The sequence below is a fragment of the Strongyloides ratti genome, scaffold srae_scaffold0000002 (assembly GCF_001040885.1).
Source record: "Strongyloides ratti genome assembly S_ratti_ED321, scaffold srae_scaffold0000002".
Lineage (NCBI taxonomy): Eukaryota > Metazoa > Nematoda > Chromadorea > Rhabditida > Strongyloididae > Strongyloides > Strongyloides ratti.
In genome coordinates, this window is record NW_020171520.1 from 144858 (window position 1) to 167307 (window position 22450).

At 22.5% G+C, this 22450-nt stretch overlaps 4 protein-coding genes across 4 annotated transcripts; 1 reads left to right on the forward strand and 3 right to left on the reverse strand.

Annotated features, from left to right (window-relative positions):
* Positions 1 to 438: 438 nt before the first annotated feature.
* On the reverse strand, positions 439 to 5016 carry SRAE_0000031800 (ATP-binding cassette sub-family C member 8; the record flags this gene model as incomplete). The annotated part of the gene is made up of 3 exons (XM_024646193.1): positions 439 to 1367; positions 1414 to 4642; positions 4681 to 5016. 3 exons carry the CDS (start codon positions 5014 to 5016, stop codon positions 439 to 441), a joined length of 4494 nt encoding a protein of 1497 aa, XP_024500400.1.
* A 2707-nt stretch (positions 5017 to 7723) lies between these two features.
* SRAE_0000031900 (RNA polymerase II-associated factor 1 homolog) lies at positions 7724 to 9017 on the forward strand (the record flags this gene model as incomplete). The annotated part of the gene is made up of 4 exons (XM_024646194.1): positions 7724 to 7779; positions 7821 to 7922; positions 7976 to 8900; positions 8943 to 9017. The coding sequence occupies 4 exons, from the start codon at positions 7724 to 7726 to the stop codon at positions 9015 to 9017; spliced, it is 1158 nt and encodes a 385-aa protein (XP_024500401.1).
* A 215-nt stretch (positions 9018 to 9232) lies between these two features.
* On the reverse strand, positions 9233 to 10186 carry SRAE_0000032000 (7TM GPCR, serpentine receptor class g (Srg) family and 7TM GPCR, serpentine receptor class v (Srv) family-containing protein; the record flags this gene model as incomplete). The annotated part of the gene is made up of 1 exon (XM_024646195.1): positions 9233 to 10186. One exon carries the CDS (start codon positions 10184 to 10186, stop codon positions 9233 to 9235), a length of 954 nt encoding a protein of 317 aa, XP_024500402.1.
* A 2185-nt stretch (positions 10187 to 12371) lies between these two features.
* Positions 12372 to 21233, reverse strand: SRAE_0000032100 (Nuclear hormone receptor HR96; the record flags this gene model as incomplete). Its single annotated transcript, XM_024646197.1, has 4 exons — positions 12372 to 12543; positions 12596 to 14262; positions 14338 to 14664; positions 20589 to 21233. The coding sequence occupies 4 exons, from the start codon at positions 21231 to 21233 to the stop codon at positions 12372 to 12374; spliced, it is 2811 nt and encodes a 936-aa protein (XP_024500403.1).
* Positions 21234 to 22450: the final 1217 nt, after the last annotated feature.

Sequence of the window (22450 nt, forward strand, 5' to 3'; positions counted from 1 at the left end):
AAAACTTGTCAATTTTAATTACTGTCACATATTTAAATTTTATTCAAATTACATTTCTTATTATATCTCGAGTTTGGGAAAGTTTATGAAAATGAAATTAAGTGGATTTTTTTATAAAAAAAAACTAATTTAGATTTGTTAAATGTATTTCAAAAATATTATTTCTATCATGAAAGTAAAACTTTTTCAAAAAAATATTCAACATGTTTGTTTCTAATTTCAATAAATCATAATTTCCAAACTTTTGATTATTTTATATTCATAATTTTTCAAAAGCTATTATATGAGCAGAATTTTATTTTTATATTAAAAAAAAAATAAAAATAATTTAGAAAATCTAAAGTATCTTATAATTTTTACTATTTATTTGTATAAGTTTTGTAAAGAAAAAAATTACAATATTTAATAACAAATTAAATAACAATTTTATTAATAATATTACACTTCTTTCAATTTCGCATCCTGAGCCATCGAATAAAATGTTGAATTTTTGTCTTTTAACAAATTAGAAGGTGTATCAAACTCGACAACTTGCCCTTTATCAAGAACAATAATTTTATCATAATCCAAGATTGTATTTAAGCGATGTGCTATAGCTAAAACTGTACTTGATGAAAATTCTTTTCTTATTGTATTTTGAATCAATTGATCTGTGTGATAGTCAATTGCTGCGGTGGCTTCATCTAAAATAAGAATTTTTGATTTTCTTAGAATTGCTCTTGCTAAACAAATCAGTTGACATGTACCAACACTAATATTTGATCCTCCCTCTGATACAATAAAATCGAGCCCTTCGGCATTTGAAAGAGCAAAATTTTTAAGATGTGCTTTTTCTAGTGATGACCAAATTTCTTCATCTGAATATATATTAAATGGATTTAAATTAAAACGAAGAGTTCCAGAAAATAGAACAGGATCTTGTGGGATAACTGTTATATGACTTCTTAAATCATGAAGACCAATTTTTGTAATATCAACATTGTCTATTATTATAGTTCCATCTGCAGGTTCAATCATTCTAAATAATGCTAATGTTAAAGAACTTTTTCCAGCACCTGTTCTTCCAACAATACCAATTTTTTCACCTCCATTTATATGAATATTAATATTTTTAACAACTAAATCTAAATCTTTTCTATATCTTGTTGAGTAATTACTAAATATTATTTCACCTTTATTTGGCCAATTTGTTGAGCAATATTTAGCACCTTCATCATTTCTCCATTCTGGATCAGTTTCAGTATTACAGTATTCAATAAGTCTTTCAACTGAAACAATGTTTGTTTCTAATTCACTAATTTGTCTTACTGCAAAATTTAATACTTCAGTAATATTCATTGAATATGTTATGGATACAGCAATTAAACCTAAAAATAAAGTTTTTTTATTATATAAAGTTATAGTAATACTTACCTGCACTTGTAATCCATCCTAATTCTTTAGAAATAGTAGAAAAAATTACAGTAAATAAAAGAATACAGTTTCCAATAAATTCCAAACGAATTGCTACCCACCTATTTGCACATAATGATAAATATTTAATTTTTATAAACCGATCAAGTTTAGCATTAGAAGTTTGTATAAATCGCATAATTTTACCAAATCCTCTAATTGTTGATGCACCTTGAATAGTTTCACCAAAATGAGAATATATAGGAGATCTATTAACACTTTCTAATCTTTTAAGTTGCCTTGAAGTTGGTACATATAATTTCAAGGAAAATCCATATATAAATAGTAATGGAGGAATTGCAGAAGCAAAAATTGGAGTTGTAATAACAATAATAACAATTGATACTAAAATTTGACAGATACACATAACAAAATAACGAAAACTCATAGGTAAATTAATATCAATAACATCAATATCTTTTCCAAAACGATTTAAAATTCTTCCAATTGGTGTTGTATCAAAGAAGGACATTGGAGATCTCATAATATTATACAATACAGGTGAATGAAGATTTCTTGAAGCACTTAAACCACCAAAAATTAATGCTAATAAAGAAAATACAAAACCTAATGATTCCATTACACCAAATGATGCATAAACACCAAGTCTAACTCCAAGAGTTGTTCCACTAGGATTAATAGTACCATTGTTTGCAATGATATCATAATCATCTGACCATGCTGATAACCAAAGACTTCTTCCAAGTTGAAGACCATTATAAATTAGGTATCCAAAGATAAACATAAAGGCAAAATAATACTTTGTTGCTTTAAAATATTTAAAATAAACAGTTTTTTTAACACTTCCTGTATCAGCATGTTCTTTATTTATTAATGTACCATTATTTTTTATTTCATTTATAGGTTGTGTTGATTTTCTTGAAATGATAGATGATGTTCTACTACTAATTAATGATAATGTTGTTATCTCTTCAATTTCACTTAAATCATCACTATCTAATTCAATAGATTGAGAAGTATACTCTTTATCCTCTTCCTCCTTTGTTTCTTCTTCCTCAACTGTCATAATAAAATTATTTAAAATACCAGTTTTATCATTGATAAGTGTATCATATTCTCCCATTGTTTTAATTTTATTATTTTCCATCATTATTATTAAATCTGCCTTATCTAAAAGATGAACATTATTTGTTACTAATACCCTTGTTTTATTTTTTAAAATTCCTGATGGTCCTAAAACTTTTTCAAATATATGTTTTCCAACATGTGAATCAACTGCTGATAATGGATCATCAAATAGATATATATCAGAATTTGAATAAACAGCTCTAGCTAAACTAATACGTGCTTTTTGTCCACCAGATAAATTTATTCCTTTTTCTCCAATTTCTGTTTTATCACCATTTGGAAGAATAGCAATATCTGGTTTCAATGCACAACATTCTATAACTTTATCATAAAATTGTGACTTATATTCTTCACCAAATAATATATTATCTTTTAAGGATAAATTTTGAATCCATGGTTGTTGTGAAAAATATGCAACTGAACCATTAATTTCAACTTCTCCAGATATTTTTGTCATTTCTCCTAATATTCCAGAAAGTAATGAAGATTTTCCACTTCCAACTTTACCTACAATAACTACTAATTTACCACTTTTAACATTAAAAGATATATTTTCTAAATTATTTCTATCATGTTCCCAGGAAAAAGTTGCTTTTTTAATAGAAATTGATCCAACATCAGGACATTTATTATTACCATCAAAAGAATTTTTGGTATAATTTATTGCTTTTTCATCTAATTCATCAGCTGTCAAAAATTCTTTTAATCTTTTATTTGATACAACAACTCTTACTGTTTCATTAATTAACATTCCTAACATGGTAACTGGACTTCTCATTAAATTAAATAATGTTAATGAAACAAAAGCTACCTGAGGAGTTAAAAAATGACTATTTTGATCAGATAAAGTATATGTAGTAAAAGTAAATAATGCTACAAAAAATGAACTACTTTGATTAAATGTATCCATAAAACTTTTTATAACTGAAGCTTTTTTGATACACTCAAGTTCTTTCTCCCTAATATCTTCTATAATTTTTGACATTGGAATTTCCCATGCATATAATTTAACAACTTTCATTCCATTTAAAACTTCATTACACATTTTTACTCGTTCATCTTTATATTTCATTTGAGCTATTTGATGTTTTCTTATTAATACAGAAGAAAAATAATTTATTGGAACAAAGGCAAACATAACAATTGAACCAGCAATTGCTGCATATCCTAATGTATTGAAAAGAAAAATTAATGCTAAAATAATTTGAAATGGTGATGACCAAAATTGTTGAATTTGACTTGTTATTAATTGAAATCTTTCAATATCAATAGCCATAATATTTACAATCTCACCAACTGTTTTATCTCTCCTTGCAACATTAGATAATTTTAAAGTTTTTTTATAAACAGCAGATGTTAAGGTTGTTTGTATTTTAGTTCCAAGTCTAAACATAATATAAAAATAAAAATTTATACAGAATGATCGAATTTCTGAAACAGTAAACATTAACATTCCATAAAATATTCCAAGCCATAGGGAAGATTTTGGATCAGAGACAAAATCTATCATTAATTTAAGAAGAAAAGGATTTATAAATTGAAGTATATCAGAACAAATTTTTATCAAACCTGCTGTCATAAATTCATACTTAAACATTCTTAATATTTGAAATACAACTGATGGTAATGGTACTTTCTTTTTATTTTGATTTTTTAAAACATCATCATAATATTTTTTAAGTGTAGGTGTCCAATATTTTTCCCATAATTTTTCTATATATTCACATTTATTTCCATAATTTAAATCATATAAATCATCAATTTCTAAATTACCTTTTGAACCAAGCCATGCAAAAGTATTAAACCACCATAATGTTAATCTTGACAAAAAAGAAGAATATAATTCTGGAGATATATATCCAGTTTCAAATTTTTCACCACCTTTATCAGCAAATGAAAATAGTAATGTTTGTGAAAATATAAAAATAAATTGTATAATAAATATGATGCTAGAAAAATTAATTGTCTTTGATGTATTATAAAAAATATAATAAAGTTCTGGTAAACATGATATAGTAAAAAGTACCCATGTATTAAATAATATTCCAGATGTTCTAATACCACGTATTTTTGATAAATATTGAGATAAAATAAGTCCAACCTAAAAAATGATTTAAAAAAAAATTAATTTTAACTTACAAATGTTATTATCCATATAATTGAATAAATTCTAGATATAGGATACTTATGTATAAGAGAATAAATTAATTGTATACAACTTAAAATTATAAGAATAAGTGTTAAACAAAATTTTACAATTAATATTTTAGTCCATAGTAAACTAATTGATGTCCCTCTTTTTCTAATTCTTTCAGAATATATAATAAAAACAGGCGCCAATAACCAAAAAAAAATTGCAGGAATCCATGATATTACAGTTCTGCGGTAGCATTCATCAATAACTGGAACATGTTTCGAGTGAATTGAATCATTGTTTGCAAAAAAATTTTCATCACAAAAAAAAGAATTAACCATATTCTACAAATAAGATATAAAATTAATTAAAATTAATAATAAAAAAAAATAATGGAAAAGTAAATAAAAACTTGAATTAACAATAATATAATCATGGTAAAAAAAAGTTTAATATATAAAACTATTTTGTGATAAAATAATGTGAAACAAAAGTTTAATAATAATAAATATAGTTTTCAGTAGCCTTATAAGCAGATTGAAAATTAACATAATTTTAAAATTATTGTTTAAAGTTATGAAATAACATTTCATAATATTTTTAATCCCAAAATTTAAGTGGATCAAATATTTTAATTTATTAAATAGACTTCAGGATCATAATTCCAAATGGCATTTTAATTTAAAAATGTGTGTAATTGAGGAATATTGTGTGTTTAAAGTATAAGTATAATTGTGATATCATTGATAAGAATTTGTAAAACAATGTGATAAGAAATTATTTTATAATTTTTGTTACTTAATACTTGAATAAAATTGACACAAAATACAAATAAAAAAAATATAAAATTAGTATATTACTGGTATTATCCTTTTTTTTTCCAGAAAAATTAGGTCCCGAAAATTGTTTTTGAATCGATTTTTTATGTGCTTTTGAGATATTGAGATATTTTATCATTTACACTTTATTGAAATATTTTTTAACATTACTTAACTTTTCTTAATATTTCAAAGATATTAATTTACATTAAGAAATAGGCAATCTATATTTTCACATTTAAGTAACTATTCTTTACATCATTTTTTTTTTGTATTATTTTAAATTTGCATGTTAAAAAAGTTTTTCCCTTAAGATATAACTTGTAATTTATTAGAAAAAAAAATAAATAAAATTGTAACTTTTTTAATTTTAAAAAGGATTGGTGAGAATTATCAACAGATAATTTTAAAAGTTTCAAAAAAAATAAAATCTAAGGAAAAATTTTTTTAGCCTATTATTTAATTTTTTTAATAATAATTTCTTTATGTTTACCACTATTTTTCTGTATTTTATTTCAAAATTTTAAAAATATAACTTTTTAAGTTAATTATTAATATAAAAAAGTATGTTTAAACTATTTACTTAAAACTTTTCATATATTTTCAATTTAAATGCAAATTTTTACTTTAATAAAGTATTTATTGTAATGTTAAATATAAACCTAAATTTTTTCATTCTCCTCTTTATTAAAAAAATTTAACAAAAAATGTTAACACATACCAAATACTTATATTGCCATTTATACTACAAAAAAAAATTGTAATATATTTTGAAAAATAATTTTAAATTATGGAAAATAAATTATTTCTTAATCTTCTAAACTTTTATCAATGTTAATATTTATGTTAAATTTTACAATCAACCGAATTATTTAATTTTTGGTTTCTATAAAATTATAAAATGAAGAAGAATTGTAAATAATAGGTGAAATATAAAAACTATAATTATATTGTAAACTTTAATATATTATTTATTGTTTAACTATAAATAAATATAAAATATTTTAATTTAGGAAGTTTCTATGATTTAAATTATATATTTTTCAATACTTTTTATAAATTTTTATTTTTTATAATTATCTTTTATGTTTTTTCTTTATTTATTTTGTTTGTTTTTAATTTTTTGTTCATTTAATAGAGTCCAAAGTTTTGTATACATTGTTAAGTAAACATGAAGAAAGAATATATTTAAAAAATTCATAAAAAAATGAATACATAGAGAAGAAATTTACAGATACAGCAATGATAAGAAAAACAATATCAAAACTTTGATTAACATTTAAACCATGTCATAATATTTTATCACATTAGAAAAATTTAAAGTAATAATAAATGTATGAAAAATTATTAATAAATTTTATATATTAACTACTTTAAAGTTTTCATCAAATATTCATAAAAAATATCATTTAAAAAAAACTTAAATTTATTGATAACATTTTAAATGATAAAATATTTCTATTGATAGTATTGACTTATATTAATAATTATCTTTTTAATGAATAAATTTATCTTTTACACAATGAAATTTTGAAATTGTATATTATATTTTTAATCATAAAAAGTTGCACATTAAAGCATAATTTTGACACATTATCATTTAATAGAAAAAAAAAAATTTTTTTACTAACATTAAAATTTAGATAATCATTAAAAAAAGTCATTATCAAACTAAGTAGGAAATTAAATTATTAATAATACAGTGCTAGAATAATAATTTGTTTGAAAAGTTTTTGCAAAATAAAATTTATTGTATAGTCATAACTTTTGTTATCATATTCATAAAATAATATATATATTTATTTTACTTGAGATATCTTTTTTGTCTGTTTTAATAGTAATTATTGCAATTTAAATATAAAGTTATATAAAAAAAAGATGTTTTTTGTTGAAATAAATATTTTATAAAAATTTTTATGTTCAAATTTATAAGGTTGTTTTGTAAAAAATCTATAGATTTAACATATAATTTTTTTTTAATGATATTAATGGTTTATTTTAAATCTGTTAATGAACAATGTTGAAATTTATAAGTATTATCACATGATAGAAAAGTTTATATAACTTTCCAATAAAAATGATATAATTTATAACATAAAAAAAAACTCCTTCAACGTTAAAATATGTTAAAAGACGTTCACAAAATATTTTTAAAAAATGTTTTAAGAAGATTTATAAATTGGAATAAAGTTTCGTTTTTATGAAGTAAAGTTTATAAATACTTTTTTTAATGGTAAAAATGACCGTTCAAAATGAACCCAATAAATCTACAATTCCTTCAAAAGGGTTAGTTATTTTATTTAATATTTTTTTAAAAATATTTTTAGGTTACGTGATGATTTAATTCACAAAGTTGAATTGAGTAAAACTCTTCCAGAAATACCAAATGATCCAAAATTATTGGAAGTATCATGTATTGGACTTGATGCGTAAGAAGATGAATAACTTTTTTTTTGTCTAATTTATTTTTCTAATGTTTTAGATTAAGTGAAGTTACATTTAATAAATTAATTTATGTTAGTAAACAAGAATTATTTATGGAAAATCATCTTGGTATATTTGTTGATTTGGTTGATACATCAATTTTTGAAAAAAATAAAAATGATGAAGAAATGAATCCAATTGATGCATATTTATTAGAAGATGAAATTGATGAATCAAAACAAAATCAAAATAAATCTGGTCATAATATTTCTGTTCCATGGATGAGAAAAGCTGAGTATATTGCTAGTGATTATAATCGACATGGTGCATCATTAAAACATAAAGCTCATAGACTTGTTGAGAAGAATGTTGGTGAAGCTGAACAATATTTAAATATTGAAAATAGAATAGAGGGTATTGAAAAGACATTTGAAGATATATCTATTTCAATTGACAAACATCCATCAAGTAAAGATATATATATGGTTGAGGAGTTAGATATTTTTCCAGACTATGAAAATTGGAAAATACCTTTTGTTCATGTTAATTTTGATAGAAATCCATTTAATGATGATGAGAAGGAACTTTATGAAGAGTTTACCAATTGTTCAATGTTAAGAGGAAATACAGATGAAGAAGGATTACAATATTGTGAATTTTTAGTTCCAAAAGAAAGCGATCTCCCAAAAGTTAAGTATGACATAGAAAAAGGTAGAAAAAATACACCTTTTGATGCAACACCATTTGAATGTATTAAAGAATATAATTGGAATATTAAAAGTAAAACTAATGATGACGTTAGTGAACAGAAAGAATACTTTTTATCAGAACGTAATGGTAAAATTTATTTCAATGAAATGGATACAAGTGTTAATTTAAAATATAAAGTAAATAAAACTAAAGATGGTAAGGATATTAAACGTAAAAAGAAAGAATATAAGCTTATGCTTATTGATCCCACAAATGATGAACAGGAAATGATGGTAAGTATAAAAATTTTTATAATTAAATAATTTACATTTTAGTACATACGTGATAATGAACTTCTTAACCCATATTCTAGAGATGATCAAGAGGTAAATGATGAAGAAAGTAATTAGAAGTTTGTTTTTTTTTTTTAAACAAAGATAGTTAATGAACAATATTTTATTTTTAAATATCTCTTTTGTTACATGTGTAAATGTGACAAATACAAATTAATTAAGAGACTAACAAAATAAAAGATTTTTTTTTTGTTTTATTTAAATAATTATTTTAATTGTTTAAGATATAAATATTAGTTTGTTTTTTATATATTTATATAACACTTAATTAATTACTGCATTTTTGTTTGTCGTTGAACAGCAAATTTTATTGTTGATACTTTTGAGATTGAAGAAAATTTTTGTTCTACTTTTTCACAAAAATAAAATTTAAAAAGTTTTTTTCTTACTAATCCACTAACACAACAAAGCATCACTGGACATGAAAGACATAGTAAATCTTCTGCAACTGGATACATGTATAATGACACTGCATATACAGCCTCATTACCAGAATAACCTGCAACAAATTGTGTAGTTCCAACAATTGCCAAAAATAATTGCGTAAGTGTCTGTAATACAACTAATGCTAATAATGATCGTTCTGATTTTGATGTACTTTCTAATGATTGTTTATTCATTCTCCATAATAAAAATAAGGTATATGAACCAATTAAACAGCATAATATACTTGTTACTATTAAATAAACAACGCCAAAACTTACTACACTATAAACAAGATCAAAATCATCTAATTCAACAGTTATAGTATAATTATCATCAAGTACACGAATAATCATTGGAACATGTAATGTTCTGACTAATTGAACAAATGGTATGGCAAATTGGATAAAAATTAATGCTAATATTCCCCATATACTCATAATATATTTATAAATAAAAGGAAATTTTATCATTAATAAACGATTTATAGTTAAATTTAATTGACCACTTCCAATAACACATGGTAAATAACATGATAAACCATAAATAAGTCCAGGTAATGATTTAAAATTCATATATTGACTCTTAAAAATATTAAAAAGTGGCAGTCGTACAATAAAATATTCAACCATAATAAAGCATAATTCCATAATGGCATTAACAATTAAAAAACAATAAAATTTAGGTGAAAAATCATCATCTTTAAGTAATAGTCGTGTAATTAAAAATATCAATACAAGAATATAAAAAATTGTTCCTGGTATATCAATAATTAAAAATACCACACTAAGAGCTGATACCATGTTTTAGAAAAAGAAAAAAAAATTATAATTCAAGAAATTTCATATAAAAAAAACTTGTTTATTATAAAAATTTATTTAACTAAAACAATATTGAAATGATCATTAAAAGAAAAATAAATTAATAATAAATATAATAACAAAATTTATCATAATAAAATATATTAAAATATAAATAGAGGTTTAATTAAACTATAAATGAGATTTAATTTTTACTTCATAGACATGTAAAATAAATTTAAAAAAAAACAATAAATTATCTAATAATATTTTTGGTGGGTAATGTTTGATGATTTGTATTATTTATATATATTTCCAATTTTAATTATATTAATTTTGTATTCAAAGTCCATCAAAATGTTTTGAAAATGCCCATTTAATCATGAAATTAATAAACTATAAGTTTAAATAAAATTTATTTTTAGAGCTTTTCAAAAGTTTATAAAAAATATTAGTTTTTTTTTTTAACTTAAAAAGTAATATATAATTTTTAATGTATAATTTTTTAAAATTTTAAAAATATGTTAATTTTTTTAAATAATTTTACTATTGTAATATTATTTATTGACTTTCTTGATCTATAAAAAAATTTTTATTTTTAATTAATTTTAAAAACTTTTTTTTTTTAAATAATTCAAAAAAAAATGTAGGAAAAATATAATTATTTAATATAAAATTTAGGAATAATAAAATTTGACAATTTCAGATAATTAAAGGATAAATTAAATGTTTTTTATACCAAAATTATTTTGTTATTGAAAGTAATAAGTTGTATTGTAATTGTAATAAAGTATATTTTTTATAAATATTAATTTTATTATATAATTTAAATGTTTTATTTTAATGTATTATACTGTCAACAACTGAAATATTTGTTTATTTTGAGATATAATTCATTTTCTAGTAGAATATTTAATTTAAAAAATTTTTTACGCTTTTATTAATTTTCCTCATTAAAATAATAAAATATTACATATGAATGCATTTTGGTGGCATTGAATATCATTTCTTTTAAAAATATTTTTAATTTTGTCATTGCCAATATTGTAAACAAAGTCTCAAAATAAGAATTGCTAAAAAAAGTGTGCTTTGTCACGTATAAAGTACAATAACAGAATATAAGTATTTTTTGTTGAAATACATTTTGACAAAGATATATTTATTAACATAAAAGGAAATTAGCTTTTATTTTTATTTTTCGTAGTAGCATATAAGAAACTGGCAAATCAATTTTAATATATCCATGTAAGCAATCAACCGAATACTTTTTTTTTTTCTTTTTTATAATAAAAAACATTATCAAATATGCTTAAAAAATTACTAAATTTTTAAAAAAAAAATATTGTTTATTGAGGTATAAAAAATTAGTAAAAACGATAAAAATTGAATTTGAGCTCTTCAAGTTATAAAAATCATAAATATTGCCTTTAATATTGAACTATAATAATTAAAATATAAAGAGATTGATTAATTTTTTTTTTGGCTGCATATAATGAACACCGGTCAAATTAAATAATTATTCATTAAACTAAACACAAAATAATTTATACAATTTACAAGTAATATTAATATTTTCATTTTTCTTTAAAAAAGAGCATCATAAGGAATGATAAAAAAAATTTTTTTTTTTATAAAATCTTTTAAAATATTGATACATAAAATTGAACATTATATATTTATTATTTAAAAAAAAAACATTTTATTAAATACCATTTTACAACATTTTGTTTAGAAATGTATATATTTTTCTCGTTGTCATAAACGATAATTAAACTATAACAGTGTGATATAAAAGTTTAAGGATATATTAATCAGCCTTTGAAAGTCTAAAAATCAACATATACATAACAAATAAGTGTTTCAAGATTGAGTATAGTCGTTTATGATTTTAAACATGAAAGTTGCACGAGAAAGCGCTTTTGTAAAGAAAAAACTATGGGAAATATTTCTATCTCAAGACATTAAATATATCTTTATTTTTTATGAATTCAGGGTACCGAAAATAAATAAAAAAAATGTACAAATTGACCGGTGAGGTAGAATCTTCATATTAGAAATTTCAGAGATTGTTTTATGTATACAAAAGGTATATTATTTTTGAGATGAAAGCTAATCACAGGGCTTGTTATTGGACAAGAGAATGGCTATTCTAAGTCGATTGGAATTTTTAATATAAATGACTTGGTAACTAATAATTTGTAGCAAAAAATTCTTTTGGTAATGACGCTGCCTCTGTTGTGTTTCCTGTTCCTAAAAATAATGTTACTGCATTTTCTGCTACTTTTCTTAATGCAACCAAAGCTTTTGGAATTGAAGCAAAACGTTGTTCGGCTTCATCTTTATGTATACTGTAAAGATATCTAAAGAAAAAAAAAACAATATTTAAATTTTTTCAAAAAGATTTTAATATACCGATGTAAAAGCGATTCATAATTTCGATGCAGTTTCTCAACTGTCTCTTTATCTTGCTGACTTACAAGTCCTTCCCGTTTAGAATCGAATAATACCATAAGTACAATAATGTCAATAGCAAGATCATTCTTTCTGACATCACTATGTAAAAGATTAAAGAAATGTAAAAATCCTTTTTTTTGTGTGTCTTTAATATCAGGTCGAAGTTTATCAAACATATTAAATGATATTTGTGAATGACCATCAACTGGAGTTTGCCATACTCCTTTATCTGCGTTAAATACTGTTACACCACGAATAGTTAGCATTTCAATCATTCCACCTTTTAAAAGAGAAAATTTTCCTGCTTCTGATATTTCATTAAATGCTCCAAGACGTTTTGCCATTTTAACTAGTCGTCTCATTGTAATATCCATAACATTTAAAATATCTGTTGGATTATGTTCTTTTTTAGCTAATGTACTGGCTTGTTGATCATTATCTAATGGTTCATTCATACATTGAAATGAATCTCTAATACTATCTAATTCTTTTAAATCTTTCTCTGATAATGTATAATCTCTTTCAGTTTTAACTGAAAAATTATCCTCAAATGATGATGGTATTGTAGGATAGCCTGCTACCGTAGGTGAAACCATAACAACATTTGAAACAGCTTCCAAATCTGATGGTGAATTTGTATGAGTTTCTTGTTTTATTATCATGCTAGTATCTAGTGTTGTATTTTTTGCTGCATTAACTAGTTGATTATATTGTTCCAAACTTAAAGTTACTTTTGGTTCACCATTATCTTGAACAATTGTTCCTATTGGAGAGGTAGAAGAAATTTGACTAATTTGTGGTTGAGGTTGTACAGAAACATTTGGACGTGATATTCCTGAAAGAGTTTGTTGAAATGGTGAAGAATTAAATCTTCCATCATTTCCAGATAAATTTGTTTCATTAACTGTTGGTGAAATATCAGGTTTAATAATTGATTCTTGCTTTATAATATTTGAAGTTGTAGAAAGTAAGTTTCCAGAAACAATTTGAGAATTAAAATTTGGTGTAATTGATGTTTCAGGAGACATCATATCACTATTTGGTTGTTGAATAATTCCAACATTTCTTGAATTTAAATCACCTGGATTTCTTCTATTATTGTGCATCAAAATGTGTTGACCTAAGTTAGCAGATAATAATGCTAAATTAGATTGATTTGGAATAACTCTTGCCATATTTGAGGAAACAAAATTTTGTTGTCCAAGAACAGCACTATTAACACTTGAAGGATTTAATAATAATTGTTCCATACTTGGTGGTATAACACCTGGATTTCCTACACTTCCATTTGATACTACGAATCCATTAGCTAATGAATTATTTAAATTTTGTACATTATTAACATTATTTACGTTTCCACTTATGCAACCGTTCTGCATATTATTTGGATTAATATGATTATTATTATTATTGTTGTTGTTACGCGCCATATGATTAAGACGAGAATTTTTTCTCCTTCTTAATTGCTCCTCATTTAAAATCCATTCTTTTTTCATTCCTACCTGGAAACATTTTTTTAAACGACATTTTTGACAAAATCTTCTTGATACAGAATTTATTTCACAATCATCTGAATAAGGACATTTAAATTCTTTTGGTCTTAAAGCATTTCGACGAAAGAATGCCTAAAAAAAGAAATAATAATAATATTAAATATTTTCATTAAAATATTTTTATTAAAATATATAATTTTTTCTTACTTTACATGATTCGCATGTTATAACATTAAAATTGTACCCAGTTGCATGGTCACCACAAACCCGACAGGTTTTTTGTCTTCTTCTTGTATCTCCTTCATTAGCACTACAATTTGAGTTACTACAATTACTTTGATTGCTATTATTTTCATTTGGTGAAGCTAATCCTTGTTGTGGTTGAAATACATTATTGAAAGAACTTCCATTATTTGTCATAGCAATGGAACTATTTGGTAATGATGCCATATTAAATGAAGTATTATTTTGACAAAGACTAGCTGCACTATTTGGAGAATGAATCACAGGATCGTCCGGTGTATTCATTTGTTGCTAAAAATAAGAAAAAAACACCATAAGCAAAATTAAAGTAATAATGATTAGAGAAAGTAAGAACAACTCATAAAGATGGTTTCAATAAACATTTAAATAACAATCATAGCATTGAACTGGCGGCAAAAATATTACGGAAGACATAAGAAACAATTGTTAAGAAAGGCAGAAAAAAAAAATATATAGATAAATGATGGTGACAACAACAACAAACGACGACGACAATAATGATGAAGCATGACTACCACTACCTCTATAGCAATCGAAAATATATACTATGTTTAAAAGTTAAATAATAACAAGTAAAAATTGATAAGGAATAAAATTTTTAAAAAAAAAATGATTTATATTATTACAACCTTAGCCCCGTATAACTTGCTAAACATATTCCACTGCTGCTGTATATTTGACTGGGAGTTCAATAAGGAGTTCACATCAATCATATTAAATTTTGATTTTTAACCAAGAGTAGAGTCATAAAAGGAGAAATACAAACTAATAAATAATTAGCTATATTATTTATTTAAAATAGTTGAAAAATCTACAAAAATGTAAGAGTAAAATTAAAAATATTAATTAAAAAATTTCAATAATTACATAAATCTAATATAAAGGCTCAAAAATATTTATAAAAAACATTTTTTTTTTAATAAACAAACTATAAATAATATAATGAATATAAAAGTATATTTGAGAAAATAAAATAATTATAATTAATTTTTAAATTAATGAATCTCTTTCTAAATGCATTGTTTGAAGCAAACAAATTATAATGTTATTACGCAACTAAATATGATTAAAATAGTATAAAAAAATGTGAAGCGAAGAATAAATTTAAAGTTGATAAAAAACAATTAATGTTCACTTTTAAAAATGTGCTTATTAAAGTAAAAAACAACTTCTAATGTGAAAAATTGTTTACAATGGCAATTATCCCGTGATTCTCTTTTTAAAAAAATATCTTTGTTTTCCCAGACATCTTCTAGAACAGTTGCTAGAATGTTGGAAGTGCCAATGTAAATGAAAAACATTAATTAGAATATGTTAATAGATAAGAAATAGGCTAAATTAATATCATAGAAAACTACACTTTATTTCTGTTCTTCGTCATTTCCTGGTAATATAGAATTGATAAAACAGCAGTAAAACATTCATTTTAATTATATTTGGAATTAAGATGTTTCCAAAAATCATTTTTTAATATCAAAAATTTGTGAAAAATGTAAAAGAATAAAAAATATTATTAAATATTGATATTTGTAATTCACTAATAAAAATTGCTAAGTAACAATGGAAAGTAAATAAGTGTTCTACATATTTCCATCTTTAATATTTATGTAAAAAAACTTGAATCTATATATGGACAGAGTAAAAAACATATGATTTAATTTGTAATATGGTAGAGCGCTATGTGTTAAGAGTACTACATTTTGACGCATCATATCATCGCCGACATAGGATAATCATTGAAACAATATTTATATCTGACACACAGCTAACAAAACACTCAACATTACTCAATATTTACTTAAGTGCTTGTCTAATTTAATTTTACAGGAGTTTTTAACTTAAAAAACATCTCTAATAAGAAAAAATTCAAAATAAAAATGAATGAAAAAAAAAAAGATAAAAAAGAATATTTCTGTTTATGGTAATAAAAAGTGCAAATTGCAAAACAATGCCGTTCTATCACTATGGCAAAACAACTTTTGTTCTGTTGCTACATAAAAATAACATTGATACAGTTAGCTCAAAGCTTTTGTATATACCCTCCCCTTTCCAACAATCCTACTTAATTAAACTTTCATCTTTTTAATCCTTTCATTTTTCATAAAAAAAGAAGTATTAAAAATGTTATTATGAATGTCAATTTTTATGGTACATGTTTTTAATAAGTTTCCAGAAAGGCTTGTTTTTGCCATGTTTTTAAAGTAGAACAACACACGTCAATTTTTAGTATGATTTTAGTATGGAAAAAAAAAAATTATAAACATGTCTTGGGGAAAATTTGCAAAAAACAATTTTTCCAGAAACAGAATAAACATTTTAGTTTTTAGGGAACATGCCTTAGGTTAGTTAGAATGAAAAGGAAGTAGCAATTTGAAATTTCAAGACAGCTTTTACACAATAACAAAGTTGTGGGAGTTAAATTTTAATGCTTGAAAATAAAAAAAAACACCATTAAATTAAAGTTATTCTCATGTTAAATAACATATAAAAGTTAATAATTATGAAGTTAAAAAAAATTGACTAAAAATATACTTTTTTTTTAAACAAAAAAAAAACTTATTTTAATATTTTTTTAAAGTTAATATAATTAATTGCAATATTTTTGCTGCTGTTTATTTATTTATTTTTTTTTTTTAATATAAAAAAATTATTTAATCAAAATGTTAAATAAATGAAATAGGAATATTATAATATATATGATTCCTTATCAATTGAAAAAAAAAAAAAATGTTATGGTCAATTTTTGTAGTTAATAGTATGTTTATAAAAATGCACTATGAAAACAAAAAGACACTTTTTAAATCACAATTTTTTATATAAGCCGAGTTATACAATATACAAAATATATTTTAGTGTTCTCCTGTATGTAACAGAACACCGAGTGTTAAAAAAATATATAAAAAACGATGAATGGATGATAGTCGTAAAGAATATCCTTTCTTTTATTTCCCTACCAGCTAGTTATAATGATACTCTTTATACATCTTTACAACCCATTATCTTTGGTATATTTCAACATTTTTTTAACAAACAAAGTTGCGACAATAAAAATTGGAGATATCTATTCTTTAGAAGATGATGTCTGTCGTGTGCGTCGTTATTTTCACCGTCCTTTTTTTTTACTATCACATTAAAAGAAAATATGTATGCATTTTTACTTCACTAGTACTGAAGCTGTTGTTATTGAAAGAACATAAAAAATGATTGCACCAGGGTTGGTCTTTTTTACCCTCACTTTTATATATTTTTTTTTTTTACTATTAAAATAGAAATGAAGAACCTGACACACAGGAATGATAGAGATATATAAAGCTTAAAAAACAAATTTACAGTCTTTTTATCATGATTTAAAACTAAATAAATATTTTATATGAATAATTATTAGTCAAGTAATTGTTAAATTCTCAAATATTATTTATTTTATTAACTCTAGAAAGGTATATTTAAAAAAATATATATATAGAACTATACCTACAAAAAAAAAAATTTATTTTATCATCTATCAATTTTTTAAAAGCTACAAATAGTATGTTTTTAAATATTATATTATTATTTAAGTCATCACGCAATTTAGTTACCAATTTAAAAAAAAAAAATAATAAAAAAAAAAAAACTTGTCAATGACAAGCATCTAAATATACAATTAAATATATAAAAATTGTTATTGAATATTCCTAGGGGAAAAATTATAGCTACCTTTGTAGTTATTACTAGTCATAACAATTCACAGACAGTAAGAATATAAAAAAAAAGAAGTAAGGAACGATAAAATCTGAAAAAAAAAAATTAAATAAATAAGGTACTATTAGGGATGAACATTAATTTCACTTCCAAGGTCTGCAGAAACTGAAGCAGAAATACTTAATAATTTTTATGTATTCGTCAATATGTTTACCAGCTTATTCTTTAGTATTTCATAAAAACAGAAAACAGCTTTGTTCCTGAGTTACTCTTAAAAACAACTATTCATCCATCTTATACATCATTAGTTCTTTAAAATTAAAAATAAATATTAGTGTGAGGAAAAAAACATTAAGGTCTCAAAATGAATTTACATATATTAAATCTTAGATTTACGGGTATGTCAAAAAGTTGATTTTAATATATTAAAAAAAAAAAAAAGGCGTCCAAAAAAAAAAAAAAAAATCATATAATAATAAAAAAAGATAAAAATGATGCACCCATTTAGGGAAAAATTGAATGCGGGGTAAGTTGTAAAAAACAAACATTTTTAATGAGGGGCAGTTTTTATATTACATTGAAAAGCCTTTGGGAATATAGTATGTTTTTTACTTTTAACCAACCTTGTGGAAATATTTTCATATAGTATTTTCAATTGATAATATAAAAATAAAAAATGTGACATAAAGTATAGACAGAACGTGGACAATATTTTTGTTTTTGATAAAGTATAAAAAATACTAAATGGAACTTAAGTGTAAGCATTTTTTTTGATAGTAATATGATTGTTTTTGTTATTGTAAAAAAAAAAAATAATTTTTAAATATTTAAAAATAAAATGACAGAAGTTATTTATAAGGACAATTTTTTTAAATAATTAATGTGCTAAATGTTGCCTTTATTGATTTTTTATACACCTCATTTTTTTTGACTATATTTATCAATAGCTATATTCATTAAAAGGACAAAAGAAGGTCAGATAGGAAAAAAAAAAATCATTTTAAACAAAATATCAATTTTAATGAATATCACTATATACTAATAGTATAAAAAGTTAGTATGTGTGAAATTTTCAATACACAAAAAGTTTATTCTGGAAGTATATTTAAATAAATGAAGGTCTAGAAATATAATTTTAAGGATAATACTTAAAGAGTTCTAACAAAGATTGTTATTTTGAATAATATAAAGAAGTAGAAAAATAAATTATACATTAAAACATATTTTTATATACATATATATATATATAATATATATATTTTTGTTTAAAATGGAAACAAAGATACAAACTATAAATATTAGGTAAAAGATTTATTACTTTTGTTTTTATTTTTTATTATTTTTTTTTTTGACATTACTTTTATTGTGGTTTATCACTATAAAACAGAATAAGGAACAAGAAATGTAATTATAGGATGAAAAAAAAAATAGCCATATAAAGTGCAGTTAATGAATTGTATGTAGTAAGTATGCTATGAACGGTTGCTACATACAAAAAAATCTTTTATTTAATCAAGTGCGAATGGGACGTTGGTTTGCATAACAAACAACTGGATAAAATATCAAGTAAACTAAAAAAACATGGATTTATAAAATAATCGTGATAAATTTAATTTTAAAAAATGTACTAGTTATAAAAATAATATAAAAATTATTTTTTTGATGTATATTTTAAATAAAATATAGTGACGAATTTGTTTTAAATAATTTATATCTAAAAATGGAAATAATATTTTTAAATATGAATATATTAATTTAAAAAAAAAAAAATATATAAAAAATCAGAAATCTTATATAAATTAATATTAAATAATTAGATCCAAAGTTATTTTAAATAAAGTTAATAGAAGAAAAAAAAAATAATAAAAAAAGTTAAAGAGATATATTAGAGTAATAAAAGTAAAAGTAAAGTTTTATATTATTATTAAAATGGTTGCAATTAAAAATTGTAAATCCATTTTTTAGTTAATGCGATTTGATAGAAAATAAATTGATGTTAGCACAATATTATATGAAGCCACAAACATAAAATGTTATTGATTTAAAATGAGAAAAATTTCTGAACATTAAACATGTCTTAAAAATATATTTAATTACGTGTCTCAATTTTGTTATTAAACTCAATTTGATTAATAATCATTATTTTGATATAAAAAAAAATAATAGATAATATAAAATATCATTTATAGAGGATATCGAATTTAGTGTTAATTAGGAATAATTGTTAACACAGCAGTTGTTAACAGGTTATTCTACTGAAACTTAAGACCGCTGTAAACCTTTTAATTGTGAAATATAATTTGTTTAAATTTTTTTATACAAAAGGTAGATCACAAAAGTTATAATGTCATTTTGAAACATATTGCACTTTACATGAAATTCAATAATGATATAAATAACATCAACATAAATATAAGATAATATGATAGAGAACAAAATATAAATTTACATTACAGTTATATATTTGTATTTAGAGTTATCCATAAAATAAAATATTTAATAATAAAACTTACCTCAGCGGATATTTTACGCATTATTTCTAGTGTAACCTTCCTACGATCTTTGATTCTATGATGAGGAACTCGATTACTTGAAACATCCATTTCATTGTTTTTTTTCCCAATTATATTATCTTCAAAAACACCGTCAACCTTTACTTTATCATTAATTTTTCTTTTAGACCATTTATTAGATGATTGAACATTCAAAGTATCGTTATTTGATGTTAAAATATCATTTTCATCATTGGCAAGATTATTTGATGGAGAAAAGGATACTAAATCTTTTTTTTCCACACCCATAGTATCAGGCTCCGAGACAGTGGGTGAACATGTATTAGAATTAAGTGGTGTAGAATTATCATATGAAATATCTTTTTTTGTATCACTATTTGATGCTAAATGTGCCACAACAGCAGCAATTGAATTATTATTTTGATATGAAGTTTTTGATACATTTTTTTTTTTTGTTTTTTGATTTTTTTGATTTTTAATGTTTAATTGTTCCTGTAAGTGAACATTTCTAGCATGTTCTTCTAATATAAGTTTAGCTTCATTAGATGAAAATAAATGTGTAACATCTGCAGCATTAAGAGAACGAGTCATAGCAGCTGCAGCTAATAAAAGCGCTGCACCATTAGGCTGATTATCAAGATTCATTCAAATGTGGCAATGTAAACTTTAAAAAAAAAATATAATATTTTAACTGAAAGCTGATTAGTATATAAACAGGTTGTTTAAAATTAATGTATAAAATACAAGAATAAACCGGAATATATAATAAAATAAGATGCTGAAAAATGAATACGTTGTTACAATGATAACGTAACTTTTGTATTCTTCAGCGAGGTAGAAATTTTTTTGCCGATAAATAATATTTTGAAGTAGTAACATAGATTATTTAATAAAAATTATCCATGAATAATATTTATCTATAAAAATATTCGGATAAAAATATAAAATTTAAAAAAAAAATAATAAAAATATTTTTTTTATTATTACATTCTTTAATTTAAATAAAAGTAATAAAAAAAAAAATTTTTTTTATATAAAACACTAAAAATTTATACCAAAAATAGTAAAATATAAGTAACTAAAAAAAATATACCTAGTTATTTAATTACAATTATTTTTCAAAACATATTATTTTAAACACGTTTTACTTTACAATATTCTTATCAAAAAGAACACTAAAAATTTTATATTTCTCTTTTTTTTTTTTTATTTATTACTTCATATTGTATAGTTTTGCCTTGTAATACTGCATTAATATATATATATATATATATATTGTCTTAATACATTCCCTCACTTTGCACTAACATTTTTTACTTTTTGTCATTCGATCGAGTTAACTTTTTATCATTTCTATGAAAAACGTGCGCACAAATGATACTTATATAAGATAAACCAATACGGTTGTTTCTCCCTCAAACATATACATATTATATATCTATAAGGCAACTATACTCTCTTTGAATCTCCTCAGCCCGGGGCTTTTAGTAGTTATATAGTGCAATTTTACTAAAATAATTTTTTTCTAGTATCACCATTCCTCTACTAAATGTACCAAGGTTTTCAATTTATTAATGGAGATTTTTATTCAATGAAATATGATGGGTGTTGTCTAGTTGTCTAAAAATTATATTTATACATATATATATATATTTATATATTGTATCAAAATTATTCACTAATAAAAAAAAAAAAAAAATTTTATAGAAGGACAATGTCCGTATATTTTGAAAAGAGAATATAAAGAGTAAGAGATAGAGAGAAAAAAAAAGTACATGCGTTCTTGCGGGTCCCAAAAATGGCTTTTTTTTTTTTGTAATGTTTATCATTCATTAAATATTCTTTTTTCTACTACACTCCAA